Source organism: Nicotiana attenuata, chromosome 9, assembly GCF_001879085.1.
Source record: "Nicotiana attenuata strain UT chromosome 9, NIATTr2, whole genome shotgun sequence".
Classification (NCBI taxonomy): domain Eukaryota; kingdom Viridiplantae; phylum Streptophyta; class Magnoliopsida; order Solanales; family Solanaceae; genus Nicotiana; species Nicotiana attenuata.
The window spans coordinates 4901672-4916717 of NC_031997.1; the positions used below are offsets into that span (position 1 = coordinate 4901672).

At 33.8% G+C, this 15046-nt stretch overlaps 1 protein-coding gene across 1 annotated transcript; it reads left to right on the forward strand.

Annotated features, from left to right (window-relative positions):
- LOC109232002 (PRA1 family protein B4-like) lies at positions 12741–13770 on the forward strand. The gene has a single exon (XM_019397627.1). It carries the CDS (start codon positions 12891–12893, stop codon positions 13551–13553), a length of 663 nt encoding a protein of 220 aa, XP_019253172.1. The 5' UTR covers positions 12741–12890; the 3' UTR covers positions 13554–13770.

A 15046-nucleotide genomic window follows, 5' to 3' on the forward strand; every position in this document is an offset into this window, starting at 1 on the left:
TTATGGAATGACATTTATAGCTTGCCTAATAGTTTCACCCGTAGGTGGTACTAAAACAATTCCTAATCCTGCGCCTTTTACGTTAGATGAGCCATCAGTAAATAAGGTCCATGTTCCTGGATTAGCCCCATTAAGTATTTGCACTTCTTTTTCTGCTCTAGATGCATCCCTTAGCTAAAATCAGCCACGAAATCAGCTAATATCTTGGATTTTATTGCTGTTCTAGGTAGGTATGTGATTTCATATTCACTTAGCTCCATGGCCCATTTAGCTAACCTCCCTGACAATTCATGTTTATGCAATATATTACGTAGGGGGTATGCAGTCACTACAACAATGGGATGGCATTGAAAATATGGTCTTAACTTCCTAGATGCCATGATTAGAGCAAGTGCTAGTTTTCCAATTGTGGATACCGTGTCTCTGCATCTAACAAAGATTTACTAACATAATAGATAGGAGATTGTTTACCCTGCTCTTCTCGAACCAAAACCGCGCTTACTGCAACTTTTGAAACAGCAAGGTAGATGAAAAGTTTCTCCCCAGCCTTTGGTTTTGCTAGCAAAGGTGGATTTGACAAGTATGTTTTCAAATCCCTAAGTGCTTGTTGACACTCCTCATCCCATTCAAAATGATCCTGCTTCTTAAGAGCCGAGAAGAATTTGAAATATTTTTCCGATGATTTAGAAATGAACCTTCCCAAAGCTGCGATTCTTCCTATTAGTCTTTGAACCTCTTTCTTGTTGGAAAGTATATCAGGGATTTCTTTAATGGCTTTAATCTGTGCGGGATTCACTTCAATACCACGGTTAGAAACAAGAAAACCTAAAAACTTACCTGATGCTACACCAAATGCACATTTTTCTGGATTCAACTTCATATTATATTTTCGTAAAATCTTAAATGTGTCAGACAGATGCGATATATGATCTTCCGAATGTTGAGTCTTAACTAGCATATCATCTATATATACCTCCATGGTTTTACCTAAATGTTCTTGAAACATTTGGGTAACTAACCTCTGATACGTTGCACTTGCGTTCTTAAGACCAAAGAGCATTACCTAATAACAGTAAGTCCCCCTGTCTGTTATGAAAGAGGTTTTTTCTTCATCTCTTGGATCCATCTTGATTTGATTATAGCCTGAATATGCATCTAAAAAACTTAATAGCTCATGACCTGCAGTAACATCAATTAATTGATCTATGTGTGGTAAAGGAAAAGAATCTTTTGGACAGGCTTTATTAAGGTCTGTGTAATCTACACAGACTCGCCACTTACCGTTCTTCTTAGGAACCACAACAGTATTAGCTAACCAGTTAGGATATTTTACCTCATGAATTGAACCAATTTTTAGCAATTTTTGAACTTCCTCTTGAATTACCTTATTCTTGAAAGTTCCTTGCTTTCTTTTCTTTTGCTTGACGGGAGGATATGATGGATCTTCATTCAATTTATGAGTCATGACTTCCGGTGGTATCCCTGTCATGTCAAAATGGGACCAAGCAAAATAATCTGCATTAGCTTTTAAAAATTCAATCAATTTACGTTTTACCTCCGGGCTAAGATTAGCTCCTATGTACACTTTTCTCTCGGGCCAATGTATAAATAACACCACGGCCTCTAGCTCTTCTATTGTTGTTTTGATGTTCTCGTTCTCCTCCGGTTCTTGAATGGTATCAGGTCTCGAATCCACATCCGTTTGCTTTTGCCCAGGTGAGGTTGACACCGTGTTACCCTCACCTAAATTCTGTAATTGCTATTTGTCTTCACCCTTAACAGTTGAATCTGCAACGGAATTGATGCTTCTAGATGTTTGTTGATCGCCTCTGATTTGGCGTATTCCCCATGGAGATGGAAATTTAATAACTTGATGTAAGGTTGAAAGAACAACATCCATGTCATGAATCCATGGCCTCCCAAGAATCATATTGTAAGCCATTTCCATATCTACGACTTGAAATTTGGTATCTTTAACGACGCCTTCTGCGAATGTAGTAAGTATTGCTTCCCCTTTTGTTACAATACTAGAGTTGTCAAATCCCGACAAAGTATGTGCTTTTGGAATCAATTTATCCTCCGCTTGCATCTCGCACAATACTCGTATTAAAATAATAATTACAGAACTACCTGGATCAACCAAAACTCGTTACACGTTAGTGTCATGTACAAGTAAAGATATTACCAGTGCGTCGTTATGCGGAGTTAAGAGTCCCTCGGCGTCTGCGTCGTTGAATATAATATTCTCCTCTTCCAGTACATGTCGAGGTAGCTTCCCGTGGGTAATTGTTACTTTTGAAACCTTTTTATATGATACATCGTTGATCTCTTCACCCCCACTTATAACATTGACAGTTCTCTTGGGTGAAGGTGGTTTTGGAGGCTCTTGCCTGTTCTTCATATATGCTTGTTTACCTTTCTCACTGAACAACTCAGTAAGATACCCCTGTTTTAGCAAATGATCAACTTTCACCTTGCAGAAACCTGCAATCAGCTGCTTTATGCCCGTGATCGTTATGAAATTCGCACCAATGATCAGGGTTTCGTCTGTTCGGATTCGATCGTACCTTATCTCCCATGCTTCTTAAAACAGCCACGAGTTCAGAGGTACTTACGTTGAAGTTGTAACCACCGAACCTTGCCTTTAGACTTCCATCATCGTCTCGTGACCCGCGTGTGTTTCGATCATTCCCGAACCTCGATGAGGAGCCTGATTCCCTGTTTCTAGGTTTGTGATCGTACCTTTGATTATCTTGCCTTGATCGTGAGTCTTTTCCTGCAGGTACCATGTATGGCTCGTACCTGTTTTTACCGGATCTCTTTTCATTTTCCACACGCTTTGAGCTTACCTTTTCTTCTGTTTTATGTCGTAAAATAATGTCTTCTTCAATCCTCATCTTTGTACTGTATCTGTTGTAGACATCATTCCACGTTGTTGCTGGGAATTCTCGACGGCTTTCCTTGAGTCGCCTCGTGGCTTCTGAACTCTTCTCATTCAAATTGCTGGTGAAAGCTATGGCTGCCCAATTGTCAGGTACTCGTGGCAACGTCATTCTTTCCCGTTGAAATCTATCTACGAACTCTCTAAGCAACTCTGAATCTCCTTGCTTGATTTTGAAGATGTCTTCCATTCTCTTTTCAACTTTTTGAGCTCCCGAGTGTGCTTTGATAAATAAATCTGCAAGCTCAGCAAACGAATTTATAGAATTTTCAGGTAAAAGAGAATACCATGTTAAGGCCCCTTTAGTGAGTGTTTCACCGAATTTCTTGACCAAGACCGATTCAATCTCTTGCTTAGTCAAATCATTGCCTTTGACACCTGTTGTGAATGCAGTAACGTGATCTCATGGATTTGATGTACCATCGTACTTTGGAATATCAGGCATCTTAAACTTCTTTGGAATTGGGAGGGGGGCAGCACTTGGCTTCCATGGTTGTTGGGAATATTTATCTATATCTAATCCCTTGATCACGGGCGGTACTCCGGGTATTTGTTCTATGCGTTCATTTTGCTCCTTAAGCTGTTTCTGCAAGGTTAGTACTAGATTTTGTAAATCAGAATTAACTGGATTACCTGGGTATCCCTCTTGTGTTTCACTAGGGGTTCCACCGCTGCCTGAATTGACCAATCCAGAACGAGGATTCTCCAAAGTATTGTTGTTTGGAGTAGATGTGGGTGGAGCAGCAGGTAATTGGCTAACAAAGCCTGAAGAGCTTTATTGACTTGAGAGGCAATAAGTTTTTGCAAAGCCTCATTCATGGTTTCAACATTTTCGAATTGAGCATGTCCGTCTGTGTGAGATCCATCAGGAGTGCCTTCATAAGACCGTCGTGGGGAGCCTCGTGGAGAGCCTTGTAGAGAGCCTCGTGGAGAGTCTCCCTGAAGTTGTTGGATTGTTTGAATTTCTGGGTTTCCTTGAGTGTTGTCATTGTTGTTCGACATGATTGATGCAATCAAGAAAATCAGGTTGAGGTATAATTGATTATCAGATTCCCGGTAACGGAACCAATTTGTTTAACCAAAAATTAGATTTTAGGTCAAAGCTTGAATTTAGAAGAACTCGGGTTACTAATAATCGGAAAAGAATATATAAAGAAAGAAATTTGTGAATAATATAATCAGAAAGCAAGTAAATCAAAGTATATTCCAATAGTGTTTTTTTTCGTGCTTACAGTTGTTTGTGACTTTCCCTTTTATAGCCATTTTGGGAATACAGACTTTACCTTTGTCATAATAAGACAATTATGGGCAATTAATGACTTTAAATGTTACGTTATGCAATCATATACATTAAATACATATTCTCTAACGTTTCCAGTATTTAATACTTATTAAATGCTGTATCTGGGCTCTTTTTTGCTGTTAGATTCATTCCTTTGACTCTTCACGATCTTTGACCTTTACATGTCTTGAATAGGTACGAGCATTGAATTACTTTGTATGACTGCTCGTGCCTTCTCCATTTAACTTGCTCGTATCTATTGTTGCTCGTACCTGTTGTTGCTCGTATCTGTTAACCAACCTTAATTCTTTGACTGTTTGGCCAGTCTACGTGTCATGACACGTCACCATATATATATATAAGGCTAAATACATATACAGCCCCTTAAAGTTGTCACTAAATTTCACTTAGACACTTGAACTGGGGTGTGTACCTATTAGACACTTCAATTTCAGCAACTGTGTATCCATTAAGCACTTTTTTGACACTCCAAGAAATAATAAAGAGCGTGACGTACAAACGCATCTGATGTGGCAGGTTAACGAATGAGAGAAAGACACGTGTAAAATTATAAGAAAAAGGAAAAGCTCCCTGACAAAATTCTTTTCTCCTTCACCCTCTCTGTTCGTCTTCCTCTTTCGTCTTCCATCTTTCTTTCTTATTCTTTTCTGATTTTTCTTTCTTCTTCATTCTCTTCTGCTTTTTTGTTTCTCTTCTTTTTTGTTTCTCTTCTATTTTCATCTTCTTTCTTCAGTTAAAACTCATTTTCACATTAACAAACCTAGAAAATAAAGAGTTGATGGTGAGAAATAGAAGAGTTTGTTAAGTGAAAATGGTGAAGAAATACTTTGTTAGTAAGTATAAAGAAAGAAGAAAATATCATGTTTTTAGTAGAGTCTTTTCTGTTAGCCTCGTCCTCGCCATTATTCTCATTGTCTTTGATAACAATACTGCATTCTTCGTAACAGAAGCTTCAGTTGAATTTGTGCTCATTTAGATATGCAGAAACTTTTAAATAGAGCATCTGGTGGATCACTAACAACAACAAGACAGAATCATCAGACATTGGAGCAGGTGGTTTATTAGATTTTGAGTATTTACTTGGAGCCACAAACCACAAGTTATGAAAAAAAATAATTAAAATGAGCCATGTTTAATTAAAGTGCTTCCATGGCTGCTCCTTGGACTCCGTTGTGGAGAGGAGAGAGAAAAACTAGAAGAAAGACGAAGAATGAAAAAGGAATATAAAAAAAGTCGTAATAGAACCGTATTAGTCATTTTCAAGGCATTAACGCGCTGAAAATGAGTGGGACACACGCACTCCACTACATCAGCAGATTGTGTCAATAGACGCGGTTTGACTCGAGTTCAAGTGTTTAGTAGGTGCAACTCTTAGGTTAGGTGCCTAAATGAAAAATCTGGACAACTTTAAGGGGTCGCGTATGTATTCAGCCTATATATAAATACAATTTTTCCCAATACATTAACACTTATGCAAGTTACCCTAAGGGAAGAAGCTTTATATGCCCTTGATGGTACATGATTTAAGCTGCGCAATATCTACGAAATTTGTACAATCTGCTTTTTGTATTTGAAAGTTATGCTAGCTTTACTGCATGAGAGGAGTTATGCCGCATTTTGCAGATTATTTTGCCTTTGGGGATTGTAAATGTTCTGTTTAATATAGGCTTTACGGAATCAATGAAGGTGGAACATATACAATGAATGTAAGTAGCGACATTCTCGTGCAGTATAAGTAGGGGCGGCGCAAGAACATTGGAAACCTAAAACCAAACTTTTTTAAGAGGCCTTAAACTTTAAAAAAAAAAATCATATAGAGTTAGCTTGATTCATACTTTATAGTTGATATATGTGAATTTTGATTAATAATAACAATAAAAAATATTACTATGACATAAAAGTATACAACTACAATAACAACAACTCAGTAAAATCTCATTAGTGGGATGTGGGGAAGGTAGAGTGTACGTAAACTTTACCCCTACCCTGGAGAAGTAGATTTGTTGTTTCCGAAAGACCCTCGGTTCTATGACATAAAAGTATAAAAATAATAATTTCTAAATTTAGAGAAAAAAATAATAGATAGTTAGAACAATAGAACCCGATTCTAGAAGTTGATAACTTGATATCAGAATAAAATTCCATTGTTGCTGCAATGCTTGAAAGAAAGAAAAAAAAACAATTTTAATTTATTTAATGTCTCTCATTGTTGAAAAATCATCCGCACCAGAAGTTTATACCTAACTAAACAATTAACCTTAAGGATCAACATATGGCTTACATTCATTGACTTGGTATAAACATGCGATGCAAACAAATTTTTGCAGTCTTTGATCTCTTATGTTTAGAGAATATATCTTAGTAAGAGAAAAGGAGAATACAAAATACAAGTTTTGTTATGAGAAATTAAAAAAATAATATTAGTATGAGAATGTAAATTAACTATTAGTCACCATAATCACATTGGCTAAATATTCTCTATTATCTTATACTCGGAAAAAGATCCCGTCAAGTACTATTACCTCAAGTAATAATCAATGGCCTTTTAGATTTATGCCACGTGGACTATAAAATAATTAATGGTTGAGATCTATTTATATTTTATACCTATCAAAAAACGAAAAAATGACAGAAATTATATTAATACAACCCTTTAAAAACCAACTCACATCTCTTACTTCTTTGTTTCCTTTGATATGTTTCTTGCTTTTTGCCAAATAAAGCACTATAATTTCAAGCTACGAAATGTCAAATATTTTCTGAAAATTAATATTACTCGTTAATTGTCCCTAGTCAACTTAATTGGCTCGCATAGAAAATGTTTCTCCTATTCCACATACAGTACTCACAGAAAAAGTGATAGAAGGCTATGAATTCTCAGCAACCTACTTACAAGTTACAATATTGCAGAATGTTTGGTATTGAGTATGGTACTTTGATTTTGTTTTACATCTTAGATTTAAACATTGCATGCTTGAGCATAAGTAATTGCAACTTATGATCATTTGGAACTTTTGCGATATTGCAAATATTTTGTGGAGTTTGACTAATTAAAAAGAAGTTGAGTATTGCTTTTTGATAGGGGTAGTAGTATTTTTTTCTGAAAATTATTTAACATTTCTAAACTGAGTACACGTTATAGTGCTTTATTTTGTTAAATGTAAGAAATAATTAAAACGAAAAAAAGAAGTAAGAAACAAGGGTTAGTTTTTAATTAGTGTCGTTAGTATAATTTTGGTCAATTTTCATGTTTTTTATATGTGTAAAGCGTAAATTGATCTCAACCATTAATTATTTTATACTCCACATGGCATAAATCTAAAAGGCGATTGAATATTACTCGAGACAATAGTACTTGACTGGATCTTTTTCCCTTATACTCCTTAACCATAAATATTCAATAAGTTTTGGCAAAATTATCATATAATTAACCTATTATCAATTGAAGAAATGAGGCCCTAAAAATTGGGGGCCTAAAGCCATAGTTTAAGTCTTTAGGTTTTGGAAATTGGGGGGCCTAAAAATAAGTTTTGGAAAAATTACCATATAACCAATGAAGCAATGGCTTTACCCTCTAGCCGGCACTTTATAAGCATCACATAAGCAAGCGTGTCGGATCTAGTGTTGTAAATATTAGAAGAAAATTTTAAAATAAAACTAACTGGAAAAGTAGTACAGTAACTTGCAATTTGATCGCAACCTATTGTGGTATAAGCAATATGCTTTTATAATTATAGTGTATTATATAATTTATAGTCAAATTTGGGAAGGAAACTAGAAGGAAAGAACCACTTCCAGGTGTACATAATTCAAGATGTGAGTGTTAATAAAACGCTTTCGAGATGTGTCATATTTGCAAATAATGAAATACTAGTATTTATGCCCAAACAATTAGTTAACTTGTCTGTTACGAAGCATTTTTCGGATGAATCTGATTTTGTGTTTTAAAAATACTAGTATCTATAAACGTGCGTTGCACGTTAATAATGACACATAATGGTTTAAATATTTATTTATATGAAGGAATAATAAATTTTACTTAATGAGAAAACTTTTATATATAATAATACAAAAATCATCTAAATACCGAAAAATATTATTACATTAGCCTAGTACGTGAATTCAGATGAAAGGACATCATTACAACTTGCACAAATGATCAATTTTAGTCATGTTAAGTAGATAATTATCTATTGTAGTCTAAAGATATCTAATGTGATGGTATCTTACCGAACACTTCTTTATAGACGATATTTTTTTGTGTATGTTTCCTTCTAATACTTTGGTTGCTCTGCCATAACCAGAACTCTTGTTGTCGATATTGATATCTCTCTTAAAGTTGCAATATATAGTTACTCATGTAAGAAAACATATTGTTGTAAATATAGTCCAATATTTATGATGTTCGTCCTTGTACTTTATTTAATATAACTACAAAATATAAACATATTGAAAATTATTTTCACAAAAATTTAAAAGGATATTCTTTAGTTTCAGAAGACGAAAGCTGAATTCGGGAACTCAAAACTTCTACATACCATATGTGTACTATTGCATAAGCTATTATGCTGATCTAAATTTTCAGTAGTATGACGGACATATTTTTCTTCAAAATCAACCTATGCAATGGAAGATAAATTTTTACTTAGTTTATATTATATATGTTGGCACTAACATACGTAAGAAATAATGACTTGACAACAAACATGTACGGTTGAGGGCCATTTGGTATTAAAGTATTTAAGTATTCTTCTTGGTAGTAATTATTAGTATCATTTTCTGGTGAGTCAAAACTGAAAAATATTTTGTTTTTATCATAAAACTTAGCAATCAATCTTTTATTTAGTTGATCAACATATTCATTTCTGCTAGCTAAGATAGCTCTTTAATTTCTATCATGTAATTTGCACAAATTGCGTTTTAATCTAATATTTTTTTTTATTAAATGCACTACTATTACCATTGGGGTTGATAACCAAGCGTTCTACAAATCATCTTTTACTGGATGCTCTTCTTCGTTTCCAACACGTAGCAAGAGTCATTGAATATTGGATATGTTCTTACTTTTATATTTCTTGTCATTTGAATATTTTCCAATTGAGGCCATAAGTATAATTTTGGCAAGCTAACTTTTATAGTTTTTGCTTTCGTCAATTTTGAAACTACTGATAATACTTGACAGAAATCACCTTCCAAACTATTAATTTTCCACCAAACGGTTCATTGATATCTCATATATCTCTAAAACTCTGGGCAATTGTTTCGATCGTTTGATGCTTAGCCAAAAGCGTTTCATCCCTTATTAGCACTTTTGGTTTCCTTATAAATTAAGCACTATTGTCCTGCTTTGATATATTTGTGATGATTATTTCAGTTATTTGAAGAGGTATATCAAATGTAAAGTGAGTTGTACGATCCTCTGTTTTAAAAGGCAGAATTGGGACTCGCCCCGGGGCGGATCACTCGTAAAACGCCCATGGGCTTATGTGTGGGGCTTAGTTCCGTGAGACTTACGCCTCGGCCACCGGAGCTTACGCCTCGGACATGCCCAACGCCCAGGGTACTGGGCTCGCCTAATAGAACTTTATGCAATTGTATGTAACTAACCTTATAAACCCTCAAATTTTCTTAACAAATCGTTGACTATTCAAAATTACTTTTTTCTTAATCATAAATCATTAAGTTGAGAGTATTTTATGTCATAATTAAAATAAAAATTATTGCACGTTATCCACTAAGACTGCTATGATAGTAAATTTTAAATAAATCTTTCATTTCAAAAGTATTTATTTATTAACTTTTGTTATGTCTTTACTATATAATAGTCCATAATTTTTTTATAATTATTTTTCTAAATATTATTTTTTTCACATTTATGAGATACAATACTTATTAATTTAATAACTCAGTATTAGCTAGTAACTATTTACAAATAATTAGTTATGATGATATTGTATGGTGAATTATGTGTCAGTTTATTAACTTGTTGAAATTTAAAAATAAATGATGCTAGAGAATCATATTTAAATTATTAATTATGTTTTTATATAAATTCTCTTTCAAATAGAAAGCATATTAAATAAAAGGATTATTTTAAATAAAATATCAAATTATAATATTGAAATTCTTTCGAGATTTACTACTCCTTAAGAGATACATATAAGATTTCATATCGAATACATTACTTTTGATGTTTGAGTTGTAACGACGTTGCAACTAATTTGCATATTATGATATATGTCATACTTTTCGTATTATTCATAGTCGAATTATAATTTGTAAATATTTTAAATAGATTATTTGTTATAATTTTGTGATTTTGATGTAACTTTTATAATTATTTTTATTTTATACTATCTTAAAATTCTTGAAATTAGTAAAATTTAAAGATCCGTGGGACTTACGCCCCATGTCTCAGGGCTTGCCTCGCCTCGTCAGAGGTAAAACGCCTCGCCTCACGCCCCACCTTTTAAAGCATTGGTACGATCTCATAATAAAATCATTGATGGTACACCACTTGTTCTTATTGCTAAATATCATGCCTCTTGATCTGATATTTGCAAGTAATGCATGACATAGGAATATTATTTCGATTCCGTCGGAGGCATTTACAAAGAATAATCCCCGCTATACGAAGTCGACTTTTTATAGTATAGTCTTGAAAGCTTATTCTTGTCTAGGATTTAGCTTTGATTGTGCTTCCTCAAACACTTATATAACCTTCATAATATTATACTAATCTTTTTTACTTTGTGATCTATTTTTTTAATCTCTAACACTGTTTGTATGAAATAAATTTATTTACCCTAAGATTTTTTTAAACTTGAAAAATAATTTTACTCATATGATGAATTAAAAAAGTAATTTAATTAGATTATCTTGCTAAATAATTAATTAAAATTTTTGATTATTTTGGTTTAACATAAAAATAATTTACTTTCTATTGATTCGGATTCTTAATATTAGTTCATCTCATGTTTGAATATTTAACCTTAATTATAATTTTATCCACTATGAATTTGATTTCCAAAGAGTAAAAAGATTGATCTGACATTTCACTTTTAGATCTTTATGTTTGTAAAATCATTAATGATATTGACTTTTACCAACCTTTTTCTTTCTCTGTCTCTTTCTCACACATTTATATTCTTAAAATCTTTTTTTAGTTGTTCTTTAATAATTGAGTATATTTTTTAATATGACACGAAAATTAATAATAATAAAATATTATTTGATTAGGAAAGTAGTTCAAATATAATAGAATAATATATTATCATGGGAATTTTTTTCTCAATATTCAAGATTATATTAATTTTAAAATGTTAAATATTAAAAAAAAAATTAACATAGAAGTTATTGTCGTCCAAAAAATAAGTTATTACAATTATGTCATTTCCTATGAGTTCTTCTGTATAATATAGGTCTATTTAGTCTATCAATATTGTATTCCTGCTTATAATATAAGATCTCTTGTTTCTATATGAATTTGGACAATATATAATACATTTTCATATATTAAATTAGTAATAGAAATTTTTAAGAAGTATATCCCAAAAGTAATAGGATTACATGGCTAAAAATATGTCAATATCACGAAAGTAATTCCTCACATGTAGTATTATGTCCTAAAACTAATAGGATTACAAGGCTAATGTCTAGAATGCCGGTTATATCTTTTTATTGTGAGTTATTATGTTTAATATTGAAAGGTTATTTGTAAACCAACACTTTATTCATGCTTTTATAATAAATATAGATATAGATATAGATAGAGGAATAATTTGAATAACATAAATTTTGATAAGGATATATTAGTCCTAAGAATAATTTTTTTGTTTTGCTTCTATGAGACACTGCAGATTTCTACTTCCTCTTCACAGGAAAACTTTACCTCATTTACTATTCAAAATAACGCATTTTTATCATAAATCGGCCAAATAATAAATATCTTAGCTCTCCAAAATAAGTACCATTTTTATCAAAATTTTCGGTCAAATTTTTTAATAAGTATATTCTAAAAGTAATAGAAACCTAATGTGTTCCTAAAGTATTAGGTTTACTTGTTAACATGTAGTATTTTATGTTTACGCCTGAAAGTAATTATACTAATTGGATTCCTAATGTGTAGTATTATGTCCTAAAACTAATAGGATTATAAGGCTAATATTTAGAATTTCGGTTATGTCCTTTTATTATAAGTTATTGTTCTTAATATTATAAGGTTATTTTTGTAAACCGACATTGTATTCATGCTTTTATAATAATATAAATAGATAGATAGATATAGATAGATATAGATAGATTATGCCAAGGTCACTTTAATTTCCAAAGACGCGTGAGTTATTATATTAGCTTAATAATAGTCCTTACCAAAAGAATTACATTAGCTTAATATTGAAGTTAAATAGAGACTTCGTAATTCGTATACATAAACTTCGAGGAAAAAAGAAAATCGCATGCGCAACGGAAAAAAAGAAAAAAAGAAAATTATATAGCGAGTGAATCCACCGACGAATATAGGTTCTCGTTTCTCTCTCAGTCAGAATCGTAACAATTAAGAAAAAATCCCAACCTTTGTATAAATCGCCCCTTATTTACTCTTTATTACCTATTCTCTCTCTCTCTCACACACACACAAGCAAAAAAATGGCAGCCACATCTTCACCAGCAATCCTCCCAACAATCAACGCACCAGCCGCCACCGACACGGCGCAACAAATCGGCCCAACACCAGCATTCCGTTCATTCATCAACCACATCTCCACCACCGTCCAAACCGGTTTCGCCAACCGCCGTCCCTGGTCCGAGCTCCTCGACCGGTCCGCTTTTTCCAAACCGGAATCATTCTCCGACGCCACTCTCCGTATCCGCAAAAACTACACCTACTTCCGTATCAATTACCTCTCTGCCCTTGCCGTTGTTCTTGCATTTTCACTCATTACAAACCCTTTTTCCCTTCTTGTCCTCTCCGGCCTCCTCGCCGCTTGGCTTTTCCTTTACCTTTTCCGCCCTTCCGATCCGCCTTTGGTTATATTTGGACGGCAGTTTTCTGAGAGGGAGACGCTGGGTCTGCTTATTATTTCGACTGTGGTTGTGATCTTCTTGACATCTGTTGGAAGTGTGCTTGTTTCAGCTCTCATGATTGGTCTTGCGATTGTGTGTACGCATGCTGCTTTCAGGGTCCCTGAGGATCTTTTCCTTGACGATCCACAGGACTCTCCCGCTACTGGGTTTCTCTCTTTCTTGAGCGGTGGCGCCGCCAATGCTGCCGCCGTAGCTGTCGCCCCTGCTGTTGCCGCTAGGGTTTGATCAAATATTTCGCGGTAGTTTATTTTTATATAATTTTGTGAATGATTTACTGTATTAAGTAGATAAAAGAATGATGGAAATGAGATGAAAATAATGCTCTATGTAAGATGTACCTTTTCTTTTTAGACACAAAACTGGAATTTGTAATTTGGATCAACCAACTTGGGAATTTAGTTAGTAATTTGTTATAGAGAATGATGTTAATTGTTGTGATTGATTGTTCCTTTCTGCTAACCATATTGCGTGCTATTTTATAATTGGATTTGGTTGGTATTGATCAGATCTGGATGTTTTGGTATGAACAGAGACACGATTTGGCGGTATAACAGAGATTGATTGATGGGGTTCTGTTGGGGTGACCAGGCAGTTGTTTTCTAATTGTTATGAAGTCTTTTATTATTTCAGTTGGTCAGAGAACAATGAAGATGAGATGATCACAAATGGCTTACTTACAAAATGCTAGATGTACCACTTAACTTTTGGTTTTCTTATAATTTGGACTACCAAGTTGAGAGTCTAGTTAACGTTATTTGTTATGCAGAATGATGTCAATCATCTAGGTTGATTCACATATCTGGTAATCTATTTGGATCATTAGATCATGTTCTTTTTAGAATTGGATTTGGGCAGTATTGTTCGAGTCTGATGATGACTTTTGTATGTGCATGCTTACTGTAATTTCCATTTACATTGGACCCTTCATTGGCCTTGATGCAGCCATTTCGAATAGGTCTGACAGAGTGTGGCAGATTCTTCAAGATACACTAAAAATCTAGCAACTAGTCACCTGTATCAGATATGTCACTTAACATATGTTGATGTAGCATTTATAATTGTTTGGACATGATATTTATTGATGGACTTGATATTGGGCGGTGATGCTGACCAAGATTATGATGTGCTTTTGTTCATGTGCTTTTCCATATCACAGATAATCTTTTTGCTATACTTGTGGGTGCTGCATGATGTATTCGTATTTTGGGTAGTAATGGATTCTCCTTAGCACATGGCGGCAAATATGTCGGCCTAAAGAATTTGTTTAGTCTATAGTGTGCTACCTATAGAATTCCTTTAGTTATCATTTACATTGAGAAATATCTTGTTGTATACATCAATTTGCAATGTGTATGCTGATTCCTTGCTTCAGAGACTACTGTTTTATGGCAAGTGGTTGTACTTTGATTAGAATCATTCAGACAAAGGCTGAAGGCTCTGTCTGTTTGTTGTTGGTGGTCTGTTGTGGTTAATTATCTGGTGTTGATGGACGAAGTCGATATCGGAAAGGTGAGAGCGTATGTTGGTTCAAAGTAACTAATTGCATGAAGATTGTGGGCAAAATGCATTGTTTGCCTCCTAATTTTGCATCGTTTTTATTGATGAAGGCCAAGCTGTCCAACTGTGCCTTTTAATCAAGGGTTGATAAGTGAATGCAGGGCAGCAGGAAACCTTTTTGAGTATATTGTTCTTACATCTGAACTCGTCTGGAGCCAACT

What these genes read in the sequence shown, in the direction of transcription:
- LOC109232002 (XM_019397627.1), top strand. Translation starts at nt 12,891, where the DNA reads ATGGCAGCCACATCTTCACCAGCAATCCTCCCAACAATCAACGCACCA.